The 16,365-nt window shown below is 39.9% G+C and overlaps 1 protein-coding gene across 1 annotated transcript in view; it reads left to right on the forward strand.

Annotated features, from left to right (window-relative positions):
• LOC124158030 (TBC1 domain family member 31) overlaps positions 1-16,365 on the forward strand; it is a 67,091-nt gene that overhangs the window by 46,616 nt on the left and 4,110 nt on the right. Inside the window, exon 16 of the mRNA XM_046533183.1 lies at positions 9,989-10,400. Within this exon, the coding sequence (XP_046389139.1) occupies positions 9,989-10,400 (412 nt within the window). The remainder of the gene's footprint in view (positions 1-9,988; positions 10,401-16,365) is intronic.

Genomic DNA, 16,365 nt, shown 5'->3' on the forward strand with positions numbered 1-16,365 from the left:
GAAAAAGCCTTTCTCTCAATGGCACACTCGTCAATGACAATAGGAAGTTTATAGATATTATCCATTCTATCACCAACAACAATATTTGCATTACCTTTCTTGACATAACATTTCTTATTTCGAAAATTAATTTCAAACCCTTTCTTTTCTAGTCTTGAAACAGAAATTAAATTGAACTTGAGATTTTCCACTATTAGCACATTATTCATTTCTATCTTGTTTACTTTTCCATTCACAACTGCAAATGCTTTTATATCTCCTACTTTTTTAGCAACAAGAAAAGTATCTGACTTTGCTACCGTTATTTTTATTGGATTGTCAAATTGTCTAATATTATAGATCGGAGTTCCCACCTTAACAAGATGATCTGATGCACCGGAGTCCAACACCCAGTCACTCTCAGGTGTTGCGGTTTCGCTTACCACCGCTGATGATACTGCCGTTGTTTGGAAGCTGTAGGCAGGTTCCACCTCCTCTTCTGCCACCAAACATGCATCATTTCTGCCTCCGTTGTTCCATGGTCTTCCTCTGCGACCAACTGCTCGTCCACCTCTTCCATTCGAGCGCCCATGAAACGCTCCTCCTCCAGGCTTCCAGCACTGCACCTTCCTATGTCCTCTCAAGCCGCAATTGTGACAATTGAATTTGAAGCTTTCTTTCTTCTCTCTTCCTTCACTTTGGGTCCTCTGGTTGCCCCTCCTGCAGCCAGCAAAGGCCATATTCGGGACATCTCGTTCCGAAGCGACTGAATCTCTTGTCTCTTTCTTGTGTGCCTCGTACTCCTCAATCCTCACTCTAACAAACTCCATTTTCAATTCTGTTGCAGCCAGCGATTGCAGACTAGTTACAACTGTCTCATACGATGATGGCATCGTCATCAGGAATCTTATTACGGCACCGTCATCGTCAATTTTCTCGCCGGTTTGTTTTAGGGAACGGATCAGTCTGTCGAATCTCAGGCAGTATTCGCTAAACGATTCCTCTGTTGGGTCATACACAAGCGTATGTAATTGTTTCGAAAGCATCATTCGACTCATCACAGACTTCTTCTCGAATCTATTCTCTAATGCTTTCCACACGTCAAAAGCGGTAACTTTGCTTTTGACTAGCTCCAGCTGACTATCTTGTATTCTCTGAATTATTAGACTTTTGCATTTCTTATCGTTCCTACGTAATTGCATAATGTCTTTCTGCTTCTTTTCTCGTGCGGACTCGTTGTCACTTGCTAATATTGCGTACGGTTCTGACAGGACATCGAACGACCTTTCAACATGTGACAGGACTTCCTTCTCATCTAAAAACACTTCCATTCTATATTTCCAGTCACTATAGTTCTTCCCGTCTAATAGCGGTATTCTATATCGCTCTTCTTCCATATTAGAAGTTCTAATCCACCACGTGGTCGCAAGTCACTTTCTCACTGTTTCCGGGATTTCTGGAGTTCCTGCGCTCGTAACCCCTGGGCTCCATAACCTCTGGGAGGGGTGAATCAATTTGCACAGTTGTTCTCTGGGTATTGGAACTTTATTCCAAAAGACAAAAAAGAATATGATACACCATACACGAATGTATCTAGCGAACTTCGCACCATGACTGCGGCCAACCGACCGAACCGACACACACGTACCGACCAACTTGGACAGACTCGACGGACTGCTCTAGCCCGAGCAGGCCACACACCTTCTCCCACACCGCAATATCGACAGTCAATTGTTACAGCATATATGAGAAATTGTCTCAACTACAACATTTCTCAACTTTTGGCATTTTAAAATTCCTTTCCTTCGTTTGATATTTAAAGCTGGAACCACGATAAAAAAAACAGTCCAACCGCAAAACACAACCACTCACGATGGTGTTTTCAAACTGAGTGCTGGGTTGCTACAGTATAGCCATAGTACTGTATAACTTACAAATGTTTCGTGTCGTGGGTTCCCTTTCAATACCCCTCACCCAGGTGTTGAGGGAAGGTCAGGACAGCATACAACAAAAGTGCTTAGTTTTGATTACAGCTGTTGCCAATCGGTCAGGAAAGGTAGTGAAAGAAGCACACATAACAAAACATAATTGGATTCAAAGAAACTTGAAAAATTATTTCCCATTTATCGATCCTGTAACTTCTAGAATGAGAAATTTCTCACTTAAAGAATTAGATATCAGATTTGGCCAATGTTGAAATGATTTTTTTTTGCATGGTAGCTCAGTGCAGAGTTGAATATCCGAAGATCCGTCCACTAATATGGAGAACCCCTTCTCCTCCTATTCTTTTTGCTCCTTCCTTCCCCCAACTGCTAGTGCTTCATGCTTTCAATTAATCATGCGTGTCTGTAGATGTCTTTAAACGAATCGAATCGCGCAGTTGACGGCACGGCGTCGTTGACGGCCGCCGTTGTCACCACGGCGCCCATTTCAATCTAGCCCGGCGGTGCGCCGTCTACGTCGTAAAATACTGGCAGTGCTACATTGAGGCCGCTTTCTGACGAAACAACTTCGCGCTGGCCACCGTTCACGTCACGACGCCGTGAAATTCAGGCCGCTTTCAGACGAGACGACTTGCTCGCCACGCCGTGTGCCGTGCCGTGAACGACGGCCCGTTCCCAGCCAGCGGCCGTGTTTAAGTCAACAGAATTGTTACATTAGACCCACACTCAAGGTTTTCCTGCAACAAGTTATCCAATAACGCTGTCTAATGCGTCGCGGTGAGTCACCGGAATTACTGCTCGGCATTGACGCGTGCCGGGAGCGTGAGCTTGTATTTCCGCTCTTCCGCGGCCGCGTTAAATTTCTTTCAGCACATTTTTAATTCATAATATCTAATTCATCAGGTGAGAAAGCGTCTCATTCTAAATATAATAAGGATTGATACATGGGAATCGAATACAGAGGCTGTGATAAATTTAACGGCAAATCCTGGCGGAGAAATCACTACAGTGCGTGATATTACGCGGATGCATTATGCGCAAGACTAAACAAGCCAATTGACCTTGGAATCGTAATGAGATAGAGGAAATGAACGTCGGCAGCGTTAAACAATGATTGCTTAAGCTTTAATAGAATATTTTCGCTAATTCACCTAAATTCGCAACAACGCGAAATTTCGATTTTATTTACCGTTTTCGCGTTATTTCGTATTATTTAGTGATATCGCGTCTCGCGAATTTCAAGGACCCTTGTTCATTAGATGTGATTTTTTCGCTAATTCACCTAAAATCGCAAAAAAAATTTATTTACTGATTTGCGTTATTTCTTATTATTTTGCGATATCGCGTCTGGCAAATTTCACGGATCTGTATTCGTAGGAGATGGTGGCAGCCATGTGCAACCTGTGTGTAGAGAAGGGGATGGTCAGCTATATTGGGTTGTTTGAGTTTTTACTTGGTTTAGTGGATGTCTTAATGCTGGAAGCAAAATTTTAATTCAGTTTTTTGAAAGAGCCTACGTCATCAGTCTTGCCTTTGGACAAGTAAAAATTAGTTTAAGTAAAATCTTTTACTAGTTATAATGGGGAATTCCACTGAAAATGTATGATTATGCAACAAAAAACATCCTCTATGTTGAAAATTACAATTAAAGCAGTTCTTCTCTAACCTGCATATTATGTATTTGTAAAATTCCAATTTGAAAATTGTATGTTAATCTTGCGCTCTGAACGACCCATCGCCATATTGGCTGATCGTGACGTCAGAGTCCGGTAAGCAATACATTAATGTGGTGCCGGTCTTGTGCCAGTGACTATATCTGTCCTAGTTTTAGAAAAGGCTATGTATCTCTCTATACAATATATTTTTTTATATGTTAATTTCATCATCAGTCATGTGAAATATTTATCCTGAATAATTGACAGTTTTAAAGATTGTATGCATACTGGCAGATGCGGCACAGTTTTGACAAGTAGCACTTTTAATTTTTTCATCCTCCTCATCTACGGGGGATATTCACAGTATGAGATTAGGTATTGTTCTCACTTAATGTTCTGTTGCCACCCTAGCCCCAACAGTGCAAACGCTCAAATTTATTAACACTTTTACTTAACAAACTGCTGAAACACCATATGTCACTCTTTCTATCCGTTGAATTTCTCCAAAACATTAACTTCACATATTCCAATATTGCCCCAAGTACACATTAAAAGCAATGAGTAAATGACAGTAGTTAAATGAGATACAAACCAAGCTTTAGATTGCTAGGGAACGATATGGTTGATTTAATTTATATTACATTTCAATTTTGCGGCTTCTCAACTTGGCACCAAGAAATCTTCATTCCTGGAGGATAAATGAGCGGCAATGAATTAATATACCTTCAGAATATTCCCAGAATGCGTCTTTTCGAAGTCGAAGTCAACCATTGCGCATTACACGCACCGTAAAACTATTAAACTATTCACAGCTGTTGTTTGCACACCCATACAGTTATGAATCAGTATCATCGTAGATGTTTGTTATCGTCTTTACTGTTTTGTGATTGCTATGGAGCAAGTCTGCTTACTTGCATTCTGACGTCACAGGGCGTTCTTGTAGCGTGAAAGGATTTAGTAATTTTTACAAACTTTGAAGCTCTCTGGCAACAAGAATATTGAGAATTAAGAAGTCACATTTTGCATTCATTAATAACTTTAACTTACTTATCTAGACATGTAAAAAAATTCCTTTTAAATTTTATGAGAGCACCCCATTGAGATGTATTTTACAGCTATGAGATGCAAGTTCAATGCAGTAAGCAGAGTGTCCTAACTTATTGTCAGTCCCAACTATAACTTAATTTTGAGGAAATCATCATGTCCGTGGACATCGTGTTCGTGAACTCTGCAGTCCATGGACATGACAGATGGTAACAGACACGATGTCCAATGTTCAGTGACAAATAAAACTAACTTTTTCTCTTGAGAAAATACAATATTCCTCTTCTGCTGTGTCCATGGACATATATATCATGTCCGTAGACAGTAAATTAAAATAAGTGTTAATTATTAGAGATGGGTCGAATAGCAGATTTCTCGAATTCGAATATCGAATTCGAATATTAAATCATACCTCGAATATTCGAATACCTCGAATTTCGAATACCTCGAATACTAAATGATGAATGCTGGAATGTTTGACTCGGTTGCCTATGCAGCAGGCAACACAAGATTTTGGGGAGTAATTTTGATTTCCTTAAAATGATTCGAACAGGAATTTAGCTAATTAATGAATAATTTAATTTTATGGAAACAATAGGGTGGTTTCCTATTATTTTTTTATTGCCTTAATCGAAAGATTATTACTCCTGGAGTACGTATTTCGCGCTTTTAGATTTTTAAATGACAACATCTATTTTTCGCGATTAAATGAAAAGTGAAAATTTTCAAGCGCGCGAAAACGCGACGCTTAAGTATGAATGTCGGGAAATATCTCCGTGCGTCGTATTTCTGGTTCCCCCTCCCGCCCGGTGAGATGACCTTGAGGCGAGGCTTAGCTCTGATACGTCGCAGGATGCTAGCGGATAGCTGAGTACCTTGCTGAACGGTAGCGCTTGGCTTAAAAAAGGTTTATTAATACCTTATCAAACGAAGAAAACTTTCCGACATTAGCCAGTTTTAATAGGTGATTATTAAGACATGTTTCCCTGAGCTCTGTGCCTCATGCTTGCATTGGTAACCTCAGACGATGCATAACTCCTATCCTCTCGTGTAGAAACTAGGTCCCTGTGACGTCATGCGGAGTGGAATCGCATGGGCGCCAATCTGGCCTTTTTCAAATGAGGATAAAATTTGACCCTTGCCATTCGTCTAAACCGGTATTTCAAAAACCAAATAATTTGTGTATTATGAATACACTAATGGTGGGTAACGAATCGCAATCAATGCCTTTCGTTTTCTTTGATGAAGGAAACTACCCTATTGGGCATATAATTAATTCAGCTAACATCGCTTTACCCCCACTCCTGCTGCCAAGTGCTAGCTGACAATCTGAGGCATTTTGCAAAATACAAGCTCTTTTCCACCGGATTTTCTTCAATTATTTTCAGTCCATCTTTGGGAGTTCTCACGAGATAAGAAGATGAATTGGAATTGCTATCAGGGAGAAACCAAATATTCTGAGAAAATATCCTTTTGTCTGTGACTGTAACAATAAAGATTTATAGCACCACTCATAAATGGTAACTTGATATATGTTTTCGGAAAAAAATACCGCATCAACTTCCGAGAAGCTCTGCTGCTCATATCGAGTTTCGCCAGAATGCTAAGTCTCCGTCGTGTTTTGACATTATTTCTTTGCGTAAAATGCTTAAATAAACTCAGAAATACGTCGTGTTTGGTCTTATTCTTTTTGAAATTACGCGCACATTACTAATATTTCAATTCAATAAAGGTGTAACATCAATTGACGAAAGTCAATCTTAGACACCCTTTGTGCTAATAGATGACTCATGCAGCGGTTGACCTCCACAGAAATGGGGAACTTCGAAGCTGGTAGGAAAAAAAAGGTCAGTGGGGGAGGAAAGGGAGGGCCCGAAACACGTTTCTATTGTTCTCGCGTATTTTTTCGAAGCTAAGGTCTTCGTAATATGATCCCTGCGCGAGCTGTGACCTTTTTTTTATTTTGAAGAAGAGGAAAGCCTCAGAAGGGGGGCTAGTGCTGAATGGAGAGGGATACCGGACCTTGGGAAATGCGCTAATGTAAGTATCCCACGGTACTCACACAGCAGTTGACCTCCAGAAATGGGGAACTTCGAAGCAGGTAGCCAGAAAAAGGTCAGTAGGTGAGAAAAGGGGGGAGGGCGTGAAACACGTTTTTATTGTTCTCGTAACTCGATATTTTTTTCGAAGCAGGGGTCTTCGTAATGCGATCCCTGCGCGAGCTGGGACCTTTTGTTTGATTTCGGAGAAGAGGAAAGCTTCAGAGTGGTTGAGGCGAGTGCTGAATGGAGGGGGATAGAGGATCGTGGGAAATGCCCTAAGGTTGCTATCCCACGGCACTGAGTTTCTCCTGGTGGGGGGAATCGGGGCTTTTCGGATTTTTTCACCCGACTATTTTCGGTTCCCCTCGTCGAACACTTTTCACCGCTAAAATCCACGAATTTGATGCAATTCGTCAACTTGCGTAAAACGGCGCTGCGAGCACTAAATGACTACAGTTCTCTACATTTTTCCGAGTCACTACCAACGACGTGCGTGCGACAGTGTATGACGCGAAATTCAAAGTATTCGAGGTATTCGAGGCGGTACTTTTCGCATAACTATTCGAAATCTCGAATATCGAATACTTTCTAGTATTCGAGGTATTCGAGTATTCGCGGATACTATTCGCACATCTCTATTAATTATACTAATGATCTCTGTCTCTTACGTTATTAGATTGTATTAATGACAAACTGTAATTAGGTACTCAATTTTGGTTCTTATATGAACAAAAATTATTTTTTTTTAATTTTGCCTTTAGAAAATTTGCATTTTTGGGAGATTGACCCAGTTACATAAATTTTCATGTCCACATATTGTGATGTGGGTGGGGTGGGGGTGGTGGTTGGTTGGGGGGAGTTGATTTGGATGGGGTTGTGGGGATTTGTTGTGGGGTTTGGGGTTGGGGTCTGGTTGGTTGGGGTTGTGGGGGAAAGAGGGATAGGAGAGGTTATTTTGTGGGGAGCTCGCTGCGATGATTGGGTACAGAATATTTAATGCAGAAAACCAGGGCAAAATACACATGAAATAGTTAAATATTTTATCTGCTTTGAATATCAAGCTGGCCAGTGATAATAACCAAAGTGATTAAATCGACAAAGCAATGACAACTTAAAAAAAAGCAAACAAAAAGCTTCCCTTCCAATCAGTGGTGGGCATGGTTTCTCACCGAGACATGAATACCCAAAAATGAATGTACAAGGAAAGAAAACATTAACTTTGATCACAATCATTGATAGAAAACATACTATGTCCTAAATTACTAAAACACATGCAATCATTCAAAGAAGAAGGGGAAAGGGGATAAAAATAAATTTAAAATGTGGGGGCGACAGCTCTTCAATACGGGAACATGACACACACTTCTGTTCTTAGGGGGGTGGGATTCTGGATTTCTTCCAGATCACTAAATCGGGGCTTTAAGTCAAGATTCTTCTTTACTTGGGGGACATAATTTGGGATTGTGGTTCTACTTATCAGGTTTTCCTGCTCTCGTTCACAGCTGAGGGATGACCTCCTCAGATGGCTCCGTTCAGATTTGCTGTGCCTTCTGCACACCATGGGGTGAGAGAATACTCAGTGGGATGACGTGGGTTAACCTTCTCCCTATTGGCAATGAAAATTTAGTGTTCATTCTCCTGTTTCCTTCTTTCCGCCAGTCTCCTCCTTTTCGGTCCAAACTCCTACGTCTCCAGGTCCTCTCTCTATCATCAGACCAATAGGGTGGTTTCCTATTATTTTCTTATTGCCTACATCAAAAGATCAACTAAAAAGAAAGAACTTCTGGAGTACATATTTCACGCTTTTAGATTTGTAAATGATATCTATTTTTTGTGATTAAATGAAAAGTGAAAATTTTCAAGCGTGCGAAAACGCGACGGCTAAGTATGAATGCCGGGAAATCTCCGTGTGGCGTCGTTCTGGTTCCCGCTGCCGCTAGTGAGGTGACCTTGGGGCGAGGCTTTGAGCGCTGGTACGACACATGATGCTACCAGGTAGCCGAGTACCCTGCTAGCTGGTAGCACTTGGCTTAAATAAGGATTATTAATACCCTATCAAACGAAGAAAACTTTCCGACCTTAGCCAGTTTTAATACGTGATTATTAAGACATGTTTCCCTGAGCTCTGTGCCTCACACATGCATTGGTAATCTCAGACGATGTAAAACTCCTATCTACTCGTATAGAAAATAGGTCCCTGTGACGTCACGTGGAGTAGCATCGCATGGGTGCCAATCTGGCCTTTTTCAAATGCGGTTAAAATTGACCATTGCCATTCGTCTAAACTGGTATTGCTAAAACCAAATAATTTGTATTTTATGAATACACTAATGGTGGGTAACGAATCGCAATCAATTTCTTTCATTTTCTTTGATGAAGGAAACTACTCTATTATGATGAACTCAGGAGAAGGTCTACACAATCGTGAATCGTTCAGAGCAATAGTGAGTACGAAAGTTATCCATTGCCGTTGTCCGTTCATAAAACAAAGGTAGTCATATATATAACAAGAAAAGATAATGTACGTCGGAAAATAAATATCCCGAGACTCACTCCAAAGAAGAAAGCAAGCAATAAAAGTTAGACGAGGTGGAACCGGTGCTCAGTTTCCTTCCACTGCCAGTAGAATCAATCACAATCAATGCCTTTCGTTTTCTTTGATGAAGGAAACTACCCTATTATTACTGAGGTGCCTCGACAAATTGGCAGAGCCTCCAGAAGCGTGACGAGTCCAGGGTTAGTGTCTCCCCTTCAGCTGGTGGCTCTTGAGGTTATATGCCTCGAAGAGGGTTGGTTTTCTGGAGGTGAGGAAGGTGGGGAGAAATTGGTAAGATGCCTAACTCTTGAGGCTTGTCGCCACAAGGGGTGTTGTGGGGATTTGAAGCACTTTTTATCTATTTGGGGGAAGGAGGTGGAGAACAGGTGGTCTCCTCGGCCGTCTCGCACCGTCACTCACGGCAGATGGTAGGGGGAAGAGTAAACTCTTCTCTCTTCAGTACGTACTCGTAGTCACAGGATGGAAAAACCTAGAAATCGGGGGGTGGGGAATTGTGGGGGGGAGAGAGGGGAAAGAAATGCATTATGCACAAGTCCATTCAAACTCAACTACACACACACACACACACGGTCAAACACAGTTCAAAACAAATAAATGAAGCTCTCCTTCCCTCGAAAACACACATTTAAGCCAAATTATGTAACCTGCCAAGCGGCAATGGTTACAGTATACAAGCCATTGTACAGTTTTCTTCCAATCGGACGTGTCTTCTGCTTATATGTAGTCAGTTCAATAATTTTTCCTTTAATATAAAACTTTTTTTTACAGGAAAATGAAAAAGTTCCTCTTTCAAGAGAAATATTGCATACATTCCATAGCTGTCCCCTGGAGAGGAAATTGCGTAGTTGTACCCGGAAACAAAATGAACTCTCGCCTTTGGAAGGTGTTGAAAGTGCATCTCGGAGAGTTTATGGAGATGAAATCCATTTTAATCAAATGGAAAATGAAGAACACAATAAATTCACAGCTGAGGGTTTAGGGAGATTTCCTTGGAAGGGCAAGCATAAAATATCCCCCAGTGAACAAATGGAGAAGGAAGTGCCCATTAGTTCATGTGTTTTAGTGGCTGAATCTACTGTATCTCCTACTTGCAAAACATCCCACAAACATGAGAAAAAAAGATGGGAAATTAGGAGAAGTACATCCAGTGACCATTTCAAGGATTTTATGGATGCTAATGGTTTGTATGACATCACATGTAATCAAATAAGAAATTAATGGAATTTTAATGCCAAAATACTGTGTGGAATTCTATGAGAAAGCCTGCCAATACTCCCCATGAATTTCTGTTTTAGAAGATTGCGTTGCATTTTCTGGTACGTGATTTCCATTTTTGAAGGTCGGTTCACCATTCCTAATACTGATTATCCTTCATATCCAGAACTCCCCCGGTCTTTCTCATTTCTTATTCTTGGCTGGGTTAATTGCAGAATTTGCTGAAGTCCTTTTTGCTATTCAATTCCATTCCTTGGAGGATGTGGTTGTACCATTATTTTTTAAATATTATTTCATAAATATTGATATTTTTCCCTAATTCTGTGATTGAAGATTTTTCCAAAGTACCCATTTTTTTCACGTAAAATGAAGTTGCCCAACTTTGAGCGCTTGGTATTCCCATAGTTTTCCTTCCAGTAACTTGCAATTTTGATGTGAGAGAGTCTGACCTAGTATTAACATTTTGCAGAAAAAAAATTGTGTATACCGTTAAAATTGATTGATTTGTGCCAAACAATGCAAATGCCTGCTAACTTCGAAACCAATGGGTCAATTGAAAATTAATTGGTACTGCTGTGTGCCATAGAATATAAGAAATGCTGGTACGTAGATGACACTTGATAAATGTCAGCAGTATATTCAATATCGTTTGATATTTATTATTGTTTTGAGCTCCGGGTCGCTTTTTCTCTGCCTAGTTAGGCAGATCAAAACAAAGCATCAAAAAAGAAAGTCTCTTGACGCCACGCACTGTTGCCATATTGTGTATAATGATGCACAGTACAGTGCCCATCATTTAACACATTCCGTGCTGACCTATTTTTAGAGAAAATGCTCTGTGGCTGACATTTTGGAAAAAATTTGTATTTTTTTATTATTATTTTAACGGGGTGATATTATGAGTTGTGATGCTGGGTACATGTTTTCACTCTTTTTTTCGACAAGTAATCCTTCATTTGTCAAAAATTTGATATTAAAATTGTCTAAGTATCCTCTCAAACGTGTGATACCTTCCCGCAACACACCAATATGTTTCAGATATTTCTTCGCTCTTTGTCAGTACTGCAGCAAAAACCCGTTTAGACATAATCACTTTCTGGAAAAAACTAATCTAGCGTATGAAGAAGAATTTTTCATTTACTAATTACTATGCATCAAATAATATAATTTTTTAAATAAACAGATTTCTCAGAAAATATGAAAGATATGCATTTTTTTAAATTGTCCAGCTGTGTAAATAATTACATATCAGCATAACAAGTTCTTATGATACCCCTGGAAAAACTCAAGACACAATCGAGGCTCAGCCAGGCAGATGGGGCAGTAATATGAAGTGTCATGGCGGACATTCTTCTTGAAGCACTCCCTACACTTCTTCTGTTTTCGTCTTTCCTGTCTTTTGCGTTTGTCATATAATCGGGTTAATGTCAAATAAGCCCTAAGTTTTGATTGAGGCAGGCTAGGATGATTATCTCCTCACAGGGGTCGAAGGCACTGATATTGTCGTAAGAGATTCAACAATTTGAATTCGAAAGTCGATGAGAGTAATTTTCCAAAGATTTTTTGAGAATAAAGAATTAGGGTTCAGTAACAGTAAATAAATAAAATAATAAAGTTCAGTAGGTGGATTCTAAATTCGTTGTACCTTTTGATGGATTTCCTTTCAATGGGAAAGTAAGACATCATTTGATCCCAATGATTCATGCCACTCATGTAATTGTTGTATTCAACCTCCGCCTGTGGCTTTCTTGGCGTTCACCCTCGTCTTTTTGTGGATTTAATAATATTTTGCATTGAATTCAGCGATGATCATCCGCACTTCCCTCTTATCCTTCCAACTTAGGATGCAGATTTCATCCTCAGAAAAGGCCTCCACCATCTCACCTTTAATTCCTGGGAGAGCGCAACAGGAGGAATACCTTTCTTGGCTCGCCGCAGTGTCCCCATCACTTAAGTTTTCCCATTCAGATGAAATCTAGAAATGGCTACACATTTATAAAAGTTGTCCATATAAAGGACTGGCCGCAGACAAAATTATTCTCCGTCAATTTTTCTGTCATCTTCTCCAAATGACCCTTTTCAGACACTTCTGAGTTGGAAGACACTTGGTATTCGATGACCTGCAGTGCCAAACCCTTTGCTTCCATCTACATGTACAACTTTATTGCGTACCTTTGACGCTTTCCCCTTTTATATTCACTAAACCCCAGTCTAGCTCACCATGGAACCATAGACTCTTCCAAGCTCAAGTCATGTGAGGGGGTCACTACTTTGTCCATTGCTTCATTTAATGCATCTATTAGGGGCCTAATTTTGAATAATCAGTCCATTAGAAGGGTGTTAGAGTTAGAGAGAACCTAGATGGGTTCTCGCTGAAATAAACGGCTTGGAGAATTGATATGAATCTATCATGAGACTTCTGTCTCCTGAAGTAATGCAAGTCATATAAAGGATGAGTTTTCGAATAATCTGGCATACGGGCAATTTTGATAATTCCTGTATGAAAAGTAAGGCCAAAAGATGGTGAAATTCTTCTATAGTTAAATATTTCCATCTGGTAATTCTTGCTTCAGGACGCACTTTGCTCTGCATTTATCCTTGGATGTATATATCCTCGGGCCAGGTCAGTTTCTCTGAGCTCGGCGGCATGCGACTGGGTGAGGGGAGGATGCTCTCACAGGCATTTTTTGTTATGGCGAATACCATGTAAAATACTTGTAAGGGTTTTGAATATAATGGAAAAAATCAAGTAATGAGTCTGATAAAATTGTAAGTGAACGTAAGGATGGGGAAATCTAGCTATTGTGCATAAAATTTAAATAGTAAAAAATAAATTACAATGTGTAACAAAGACTTCACTAAATTTATTGCCAAATTTATGCAAATGTGGTTGTTGTTTCATGTGTTGCAGCAAATAAACATTGCGATAAAAACAAATTTTGCCATGATGAAATCATAGCGAATGAAATTCACTCGGAACCTTTAAAGGTATCAGAAAGAAAGTATTTATTTATTATTTATCATAGGAATTGAATCGCACATACCTCAGGTCTGTCCAAAATTAGGCAACCAGCCAAACAATTAACCACATTTGTGTTAATTACCAGTAAAAATAAAAATAGCAACAAGGGAAAAATATTTCCATTTCTTCCCGTATAACCTATTAAATAAATACACCTAAAGATTGTGTGAGGAGTCATAAAGAAAGTTAAAATACCTTGTAATAAAGTAATTACTTACAATCAAGGCAAGAAATTACTGTTTTACGCGTTATAAAATGAAAGTGATGATGAAATAGGTTGTAAAAACCCATCTCCAAAGGCGTCAAATGGGGTAAAGTAGAAAAACACACAAAATATGGGAAAAATTTTTTTTGGAGCTTTCTGCTCAGTAAACAGGCAAAGCTTGGTAACTGGCCCTCTCCTATACCCTAACACCGGTGGCTGGTGATCAGGGTGGAATAGCACAAAAGGGAATCATGATGTAACCCTTACATCATCTGTCACTCGGTAGCGACTGCCATGACATAGACCTTACGTCATGAGGACGGAACGAGTTAAAGGACTGACTGAGGAAAAGGCTGACAGCCAAGTCGGTGGCAACCACGAATCTCTTTTCTCCTCCCTCTCCCAAGATGGAGCTGCCAGTACGGGTATAGAAACATCTAGATAAATAATAAAAGATATTGACCTTATTAGTGATAGTCAATGTAAATTTTATATGTATCAGTGTTTCATTCACTGCACAACATGCATCTGTACCAATCAATTTTCAATTGACCCGTTGGTTTTCGAAGTTAGCTGGAATTTGCATTGTTCACAACAAGTTGATTAATTTTAGTAGTAAAACAATTTATTTTCTGCAAACTATTAACCCTCTTACTGCCAGCCCATTTCAGGTGGGATGTACGAAGACTGCAAAGGCTATTTTCCGGAATTAGCAACATTTCAGATTTAAAAATTTTTCAACTACTTAATTTGGTTGGTGGTACTTTCGTGGGGCCAAAAAATAACCAGGTATACTGGGCCGAAGGAATGCTCGAGAGCAACCCTTTTCTGAACCTTTTCTCGAGCTCCCAGAGATAAGCCGGGTCTTCGGGAGACGGTCGTCAGAGCATGAGGTTACCCTTGCCGATATGACCTGTCGTAGTACATTTTTTACTTTACTAATGCCAATACTTAGAGGCAAACAAATACACCTATCATTATCATTGCCGTTGAGCGATTAAATGCATCTTTTAATTGAGGTTTCTACGATGAGAAATAAGGATTTTACGAAAAAGTCATCAAATTTACGTCGATTGCCTCCGCTGAATTGGCAACGCCGAAATTTTTTGAGGGGAGGGGGGACCACAAAAAGCTCTTTTTTCTCCCCCCACTCCAATTTTTAGCTTGTCCACGTGTTTCAGGAATTCTGGTGACGAGGTTTCTCAAAGGTGCTTGGCAGGGTGTTGTTTTCACCGGCCTGCACTACTCCATTTATTCTTCTACATTTGCATAACTCCATGCAAGCAGCCTCTCGGGTCTTCGGGTCGGGCAGGGGGTGACCAATCACCAGGATACAGCATGTTAAACAATCCCCACTACCACCCTCCCCAATGGAGCAATGGATAAATAAAAGCATGCAATTTACATTTACATAATACCCTGCGAGCCACCTCTAGGGTGTATGGCACGGGGTGATCAATCACCAACATGCAGCAAGCAAGAGAACCGGAACATGTCAACATCTACATCTACATAATACACTGCGAACCACCTCTATGGTGTTTGGCAGGGGGTTACCAATCACCAACATGCAGCATGCAAGTGGACCGCCACATGCACACCGCATGGTCATAGAAATATTACGTATACTAGCAAAATATACATGCTTATTCATAAAAAAAACTCTTGCTAATGGTTAGTAATTCCTAGAGAAAATTCATGCAAAGTTTGAACTATGAAAAAAAAACATATAATGAATCATCATAACGAGTAACGCCTTTAATCCTATCAATTGAGACAACGTTGCTATCCTTAATAATACGAGGGAAGAATGACATTTTAAATCTCTGTTTTTCAGTCTATTTCTTTTATTTTATTCTCATGATCACGTCTACTATAGTACGATGGTAAACGAAGGATGTGATTCACATCGTCTGAGAAAATATCCTCTTCGCATTTCCTAAGTAAGTTAAGCCTATACTTTGATCTACGCTCCTGTAAAGATTCCCATCCTAACTCGTGTAACATACTGGAAACACTGCACTTTTTGACGTAACAACTCATCACAAATCTGGCCGCCTTGCGCTGTACTCGATTGATTTCAGCTTTTAGTCCTACTTCGAAAGGGAAACGCTAGCAGCATATTGTAAGTGAGGTCTCACTAAAGTCAGGTAGCTTATTTCTTTCACCTTTTTTGGCCATTTACCGAGAATTCTTTATACAAATTCCAGTTTATGGTTAGCTTTCCCTGGTACTTAACGTATGTGTTCACCCCACGAAAGATCCCGGTAATGGTGACCTCCAAGTATTTAACGAATTCGGCATTTGATAATGGAATTCCGTTAGCGGTGTAGCTCCTTCTTGAAGATATATCCTTTTCCCAAAAATTCATCACCATACACTTTTCAAGATTTAATTCTAACTCCCAAGTACTGCACCAGTCATTTACGGCACCGAGGTCCCTTTTCTAATGCTTATCTATCGCTATGGTCGTAAAATTCTCTGTATACAAGTACATCATCTGCGAAGGGGCGGATTTTGCTTCGAATTTTGATTTTTAATTTTGCTTTGAATTTTGATTTTGATTCGAATACTAACTTCAAGTAAGGTGCTATCTCTGATGCTGATTCCTTATACACTCGAGCTAGAACGAGATCAGTGCCTGTCAATTTCTTTGGATTGATAGAGCTGAGTTGTTTTTCTAAACCACTGCTTGAAATACAG

This window comes from Ischnura elegans, chromosome 1 (genome assembly GCF_921293095.1).
Source record: "Ischnura elegans chromosome 1, ioIscEleg1.1, whole genome shotgun sequence".
In the NCBI taxonomy this organism is placed as follows: Eukaryota; Metazoa; Arthropoda; class Insecta; order Odonata; family Coenagrionidae; genus Ischnura; species Ischnura elegans.